The sequence below is a fragment of the Cervus elaphus genome, chromosome 1 (assembly GCF_910594005.1).
Source record: "Cervus elaphus chromosome 1, mCerEla1.1, whole genome shotgun sequence".
Lineage (NCBI taxonomy): Eukaryota > Metazoa > Chordata > Mammalia > Artiodactyla > Cervidae > Cervus > Cervus elaphus.
The window spans coordinates 88,616,069-88,623,551 of NC_057815.1; the positions used below are offsets into that span (position 1 = coordinate 88,616,069).

At 44.7% G+C, this 7,483-nt stretch overlaps 1 protein-coding gene across 24 annotated transcripts in view; it reads right to left on the minus strand.

The window, feature by feature from the left end:
- The window catches only part of PHF21A (PHD finger protein 21A), a 193,578-nt gene that overhangs the window by 7,079 nt on the left and 179,016 nt on the right, over positions 1-7,483 (minus strand). For all 24 annotated transcript variants that reach the window (XM_043910511.1, XM_043910535.1, XM_043910484.1 and 21 more), the window contains one exon: positions 1,112-1,267. In XM_043910511.1, the coding sequence (XP_043766446.1) occupies positions 1,112-1,267 (156 nt within the window). The remainder of the gene's footprint in view (positions 1-1,111; positions 1,268-7,483) is intronic.

Below are 7,483 nucleotides of genomic sequence, written 5' to 3' on the forward strand. Positions count from 1 at the left end.
TCTGGACTACGAAGTTCCCGTTTACCAGCATGAGAGAATAAAGGTCAACGGCAGGAAGAGCCAAGCCCCCTGAGCCCCGGCGGAGGCACTGGGCTGGGCGTTCCCAACCTCTCAGACCTGCTGCGTGACCCTCAGCTACGCCCTATGGCCAGAACCATCAGCACACAAGCTGCACATCTGCATGACGGCAGAACCATGGGCAGGTTCATCCTTGACCTGACACGGGCTGCCTATCTCAATTTTAGCTTATATGTCCCTCAAAGACAGCCTGATCAAGGAAATTAAATATCAACCCCAACCACTGAAGTATAATCTAGACCCCACGGAGAAAATTATCAGAGGGTCACAAGGCAGCATCAGTACGAGGACTGTCTCTGCTACATCACAGAGACAGGAAGGACGAAGACTAAAGATTTAAAGGGGGAGACCAGAAGTCTCCCAAATCAGGATTCCAAAGAATTGAGCAGGGCTCCTAAAGCTTGCTGAGTACTGGGCTTATTTACTATTTATACACTTGCCTACATTCAAAAAGGTCTCAGGACAGCCTATCATAAAAACATAAAGATATACATGAATCATTGAGGAAAAAAAAATCAGAAACTAAACAGAAAGGAGAGGGATGGAGCACAGTTTCTCTTCTTTCAAGTGCATTAAATATTAAGACAGTACTTTATATAGTCAGTGCTCTGATCCTGATGAGAACTTAGGTTAAAAGTAAAACTGTTCTTCCTTGAATTAAACGATCAATTGCACATTCTCCTTTAAGGATTTTATTTCCAGACTTTCAACCATATGCTGAGTTTGGACCATTTTTAGAGAATGAGGCAGACAGTACTGTGGTCTTTAAAGGGTAACGGTAATGAAAAGATACATCATTTCAAATAGAGAGAAGCAGTTAGGGTCTCTCCACCTTACATGAGTCACTGCCTCATGAACTGAGGACCTCTGAGAGGACGGAGGCTCTGCAGGTAAGGGCTGTCCTGTGAGCATGGCAGACGTGGTCTGGAGAACTACTGGCGTGGGGAGAGACCGAGCCATTCCCCCAGATGAGAGGGGAGGGGGGTCTTTCTCCTCCTCCACCCCTCGTCCTCTCTGACCCACCCCACAGTACCTGGTCCTGACATCTGGGACAGATCCACATGCCCTTGGGAATCGTTCTCAGAGGAGGGTCCAAGCAGTCCAGATGATACACCCGGGAACAAGTGTCGCACATCAGCAGCTGGCCGCTCTTTCTGCAGACACTGCAAAAGTCCTCATGGACGTCACCCTGACATCGTGGGGGGCACAGAGAGGGCAAAACGCAGAGGCTGGGCGTTAACACGCACGCTCCGAATGCACGCAGATGTCCTGGACACTCAGCTGTGCCCCTCCAACTCATTACAAGGACGCTCAGGAAAAGCAGCAATTACCAACGGTGCAAGCCCCCCACCTGGTCCATACAGCTGGGCTTCCCCAGGTGGGGCCGGCACTCTTATGAGTTTACAGGAGACTGTAACTCTAGTCTCCCAGGCCAAAATGAGCTTCACAGGCGACAGCTCAGCATTTATGTTTCAGTACAGTACAACTCACAAATCATAAAGTTGAAAGACCTTGAAATCCATTCATCAAAGTGTTCCACAATACGATCCCCAAAATTCCCATTACCTATCATTCTTCAGGGGAGTTTAGAAAAAATTGGAAAAGACAGACAGACATAAAATGTAGGCTTTCGTTAAACTCTTTGCTTGTTCTGGGAGAAAAACTATAGTCAGAATTCACATGGGAAAGGCTTAAGTCCGGAGCATATTAAACTCCTATGAGCGTTCTGACACGAAGAATTAAAAAGCCACACACCTGACAGTGCTCTCTTAAAACCCCAGCTCCTGGCATTGGCTGCGCAATGGCCCGTTCTATTCCGGGAGGCTGTATTCCTCCCCGTAAGATGCTTCACCAGATGGAAGAGCAGCCTCAGTGCGCTCTGCGAGTCTCCCCCTCCCCCCACCAGTGACAGTTCTGGTACTCAGGTGAGCCTGCAGGAGCCCTCACAACAAGAGGCACCATCAGGAAAAAGCAGATCTATTTAAAATTTGGAGAGAACACATTTTTAAAAAATGAGGTATTAAGGAGGTGGTTTCCAGCGAGTCAATCCCTGGCCCATTCTCTGAACAGGATTAATGCTGTTGCTAAGGACACCAGGGAAGGGAAGACTGAGGGGTCGTGCCAGAGGTTAGCTAAGAAGGCAGTGTCAGAACTTGAGGCAGACTCCTTTTCACTTCCAGGGTGCTGTTTTAGAATTCCAGGCTATTCTGCCAGAAGGTCTAATACAGAAATTTTGCCCAGGAAGCAAAGATAGACAGAGCAGTGCCCAGTTCTTCCTTTCTATGATATAACCTTTCAGCCACCACTGCAGAAAGTGAAAGTGAAAGTCGCTCAGTCCTGTCTGACTCTTTGTGATCCCATGGACTATAGACTCCGTGGAATTCTCCAGGCCAGAATATTGGACTGAGTTGTCTTTCCCTTCTCCAGGGGATCTTCAGGAATGTTATCTTCTCAGACCTACAATTTCTCTCCAAAGGAAAGGAAAGGAGACTATCTGGCAGTATCTACATATCTAGGGTATCTGGTGGAGTAGAAAACTGGCTGCAAAAAGTTGTAAGATACATCAAAGTGTGGATGGATGCTAATCTTTTTTAGTAAAACAATGTTATCTTTGGACAATTAAAAAAAATACTTGTACACGTGTAAAAATACTGCAGGAGAATGCAGCATAACAGCTTAACTTCAAAGGCACTGAAAGACATAAAGGTTTCTTTCCTAGATGAGCTGTGACTTTCTTCTTTTGTTCTTAAGACCAGGCTGAGGGGAGTGCTCCTCTAGACAGCTCATCTTTCTTAAACCACAGCCACATGCTTTAAGTCTGCGACTTTAAGGAGTTTATAGAAATTTTATGGTTTCCAAAACTCTTTTACATGACCCACAGGTAAAATTATCAGTGATGAAGTAAATGAGACAAACTGGACATCTTATCCCAAATACCTATCTTATTTGTTGGGTAGAGTTCTTGTTCACTTCCCTTTGCTACTGAGTAAGGAGACCATCAGGAAGTGGAAGGTGGAGAGTACATAAAATAAAGGTTAAATAATTTCTTTCAAGTTCCTAAAGGAAAGAAAACTCTTATCTTATTTACATATCCTGTAGTAGCAGTTCATAATCTTTTCAGTGTGAGGACCTCTTAGTAATTTTAAGAATTACTAAGCGCTTTTGTCTACCTCAAAGTGCTCTTGTTTACTTCAAAGTGCTTTTCTTTATGTGAGTTCTACCTATTGCTATTTATTGTACTAAAACTTTTAAAGCTTTTTTACTTTGAAATAATAACAGAATCACAGGAAGTTACAAAAATCATGTACTGAAAAATGTTAAAACCCAGGCACACACAGGCACACCTTTGGTTAGCCCTCACAGTGATGATGTCATCACTGATCATGTCGTATGTGGAAAACATCACTGTCCTACACTTGAGAGAATAAGAATGAGATGGCAAGGAACATTTTAGTGCTATCATGAAAATATTTCTGATTTTATATTTTGATTGATACTATATTTGAAAATACATATTCTGACTTCCCTGAAAGAGTCTCAGGGACACGCAGACCACACATTGAGAACCGCTGCCCACTGAAATGGAATATAAGATGCCAGGATATGTATTTCATCCACATAGAATTGATTCTCTGTTTAAAGAGGCACAGAAGTCCCACAGAGGTGCCGCCCCAGGTCCAAAAACTTATTAGGCTTTGGTGACTGACCAAATTACTACCGTAAACCAAACAGCAAGCTGAATGATGGCTGACCCAGGAGTCTCTGCTAGGAGCTGAGGGGTGTATGTTTTTTGGAAACACTCTGGCTATATCAATCACAACTTCATCATTTGCTAAAAGAATGTTCAACCGTGTCAACATATCTTTTCTTCTCATGAAAATGATGACAGTGGCAACAGGTATATCCTGAAGATTAGTGACCGGCTGGGTCTTATATCACTAGCTCCTTCTGGATGATTACTGATCCCCAGGAAAGGCTTGCCTTTTGACTGTGATTGTTTAATTAATGTTGCTGGGGTTTACGCTACCTGGAGGCAAACACAGATAGAGCCCTGTGCGCTGATTTTAATCACTGCCACTGTTGGGACACTGAAAAAGTAGAAGTCAATTATCTTAAAGAAAATCCATTCCACTAGGGTTTTTATTTATTTGGTTTTTTGGGGTCTTAGCTGGGACATGTAGGATCTAATTCCCTGACCAGGGATCAAACCCAGGCCCCCTGCAATGGGGAGCATGGAGCCTTAGCCACTGCACCACGAGGGAAGTCCCATCCATTGCACTGGTGTAACCTAGAAGGTTCTCAACATATTTAGTGTTTTTAGGAAAGCTTTATTTCATCTTTAGATTCCTGAAAAGAACAAAGTCTGCATTTTAAGATGAAACTTGGCAAAAGCTTTTCAGTTTGTGATCTGATCTGAATGGATCCTTTGGGTTCAATCAAATAAAATCATAAACCCTCTAAGTCAAAAGTCATAAAAATAGCATCTTTAGCAGTGATAACTCAATTGCAGATCCACAATCACCTGTTCACCACCATTTGTGCATCAGCTTGTGAAGGATCCCTACCAAGAAACTGTGAGCTGGCAATACCTTGGCAATGCTTCAACGGAGGAAAATGCAGACAGTCTTTGGGGCCAACAAACAAGGTTTCTGACAGTGACCTGGTACTCGTTAACAGGACAGGCAGTGCCAACCACTAACGCCAAAAGCCAGCGCTGAGTCTTGAGAGCAATTCTAGGCCTGCAGCCTTGGCTATGTCCCAGGAAGGAGACCTGCCCGAGAAGACGGCTCTTCCACGACCCTGGTCCTCCAAGACAACACTCCCTTTGCTGCTTCTGCAACTGTAACTTGTGCTCTGCACATGGTATTCTTTTGCTCTTCGGAGAGGAGCAGACCACTAACAGAGGAGGACATGGCAACCCACTCCAGTGTTCTTGCCTGGAGAATTCCATGGACAGAGGAGTCTGGTAGGCTACAGTCCATAAGGTCGTAAAGAGTCAGACACGACTGAAATGACTTAGCATGCATGCATGAAGATCATTAATAAGTACAAAAAGAACCTTCAAGCTGAAAGGACATTTTACCTGAAGATGCAGCTTCAGGTAAAGACAAGCTCTGTAATCCACAAAAGAAATGGGACATGTACAAGATTAACTCCTTGGTCTCTCTTCTCAAACCTGCTCTTGTCATTCCAATAAATGGCAGCTTCATCCTTTCAGTTGTTTAGGCTAAAATCTTTGGCTATTCTCTTTTTTGTCACATTCCCTTATCTAATTCTGCTCATTCTTCAAAACAGACGCAGACCCTATCAGTTTTCTCCACCTCTGCTTCTGCCACTCTACTGCGCCAAGCCATCGTCAGCTCCTGCCAGGACGCCTGCAGCAGCCTCCTACCTGGTCTCTCTGTGCTTCCACCCTGTCCTCCTCAGTCTCCTGTAAAACCCAAGTCAATTCTGCAAATGCCTTAAAAATAATAAATGCAAGCAAGCACCATCAAAGGATGCTAAAACCACTGATTAAGACTGCTCGTCAAGGCTATGGTTTTTCCAGTGGTCATGTATGGATGTGAGAGTTGGCCTATAAAGAAAGCTGAGCACTGAAGAATTGATGCTTTTGAACTGTGGTGTTGGAGAAGACTCTTGAGAGTCCCTTAGACTACAAGGAGATCCAACCAGTCCATCCTAAAGGAGATCAGTCCTGGGTGTTCACTGGAAGGACTCATGTTGAAGCTGAAACTCCAATACTTTGGCCACCTCACACAAAGAGCTGACTCATTTGAAAAGACCCTGATGCTGGGAAAGACTGAGGGCAGGAGGAGAAGGGGACAACAGAGGATGAGATGGTTAGATGGCATCACCGACTCAAAGGACATCAGTTTGGGTAAACTCCGGGAGTTGGTGATGGACAGGGAGGCCTGGCATGCTGCGGTTCATCGGTCGCAAAGAGTCAGACACGACTGAGCGACTGAACTTAACTGAAGACTGGTATTTTTACAGACTCAAAGCTATCTGCACCTAAGGAAATAGGCACCTTTACAAGTAGAAACATTTGGTGGAGTCTACCTTAGAGATTAAAGCTAACATCAACAATGAGACGGATGGACAACACATGCCTCTTGAGATGCACCGAGAAGGGCTCATCATCATGTAATTATGCTCCCACAAAAATGTACACCCTGAATCTATTCTTGAGGAAACAATCAGATCATCCTAATGGAGGGACACTCTATACAGCACGTAGCTTATCTTTCAAAAAATGGTGACGTCATGAAAGATAAAGACAGGCTGAAAAACGGTTCCAGAGTAAGGAGACTAAAGACAAAGCACCATAAAAATTAATGTCAAAAGTGATCTTGGATTGGATCCTAGAAAAGAAAAAACAAAGTGCCACGAAGGCATATGCTGAGACAACTGGAAAAACCTGAAGATGGGCTGTATATCATAATAATAATGTTTTATCATATTAAAGTTCCTCAATTTGATAAACTTATTGTGGCTATGTCAGAGAATATCTTTGTTTTTAGGAGATATACACTGAAGTATTTTGGGTAAAGCTTCAAGATGTTTGCAACTTCTTAACTAGAACAGCAAAACAAGTGTGTGTGGAGGGGTGGGGAATAGCAAACGTGGCAAAATTGTACTAGTTGGTGAATCTAGGTGAAGGGTATACATTTGTTCTCTGTGTTGTTACTGAAGCTTTTCAGTAGGTTTGAAATTTTTTCAAAATAAAAAGTGAAAAGTAATGCTACCCTTCTACTTAAAACCCTCCAGCATATCCCATCTCATTCAGAGTTAAAGCTACAAGGCCCTGCAAGACGGGCCCGGGCCTCCGAAGCCTCTCCTCCCACAGGTTCTCTCGTGTGCTCACCAAGTGCCTCTCGATGCCACACGCACGTCCTCCTGTGAGCAGGGCTTCTGCACTGCTGTCCCCTCTGCATGGAATGCCTCCCCACGCATGTTCCCACCTACTCCATTCCCATCTCTCTCACCACTGTCCATAAAAAGGACCTCCTGCCGTATGATTTTGTGCCCCTTTTCTTCACTGCACGTTTCTTCACCTGACATTTAAATGTTCATTTGCTTAGCCCCTGCCTCTGGCTATGCAATGTGAGTTCCCTGAGGGCAGGGATTGGTTGTGTTCCCTGTTCTGTCCCCAGCCTCAAGAGCAGCACCTGCTCAGCAGAGCAGGGCGCGGTCACCACTCTGTAAGTGCTCACCTAAGGACAGGGGTGTGTGTGTGTGTGTGTGTGTCTGTGTGTGCGCGCGGTCACCACTCTGTAAGTGCTCACCTAAGGTCAGGGGTGTGTGTGTGTGTGTGTGTGTGTGTGTGTGTGTGCGGTCACCACTCTGTAAGTGCTCACCTAAGGACAGGGGTGTGTGTGTGTGTGTGTGTGTGTGTGGGCGCGGT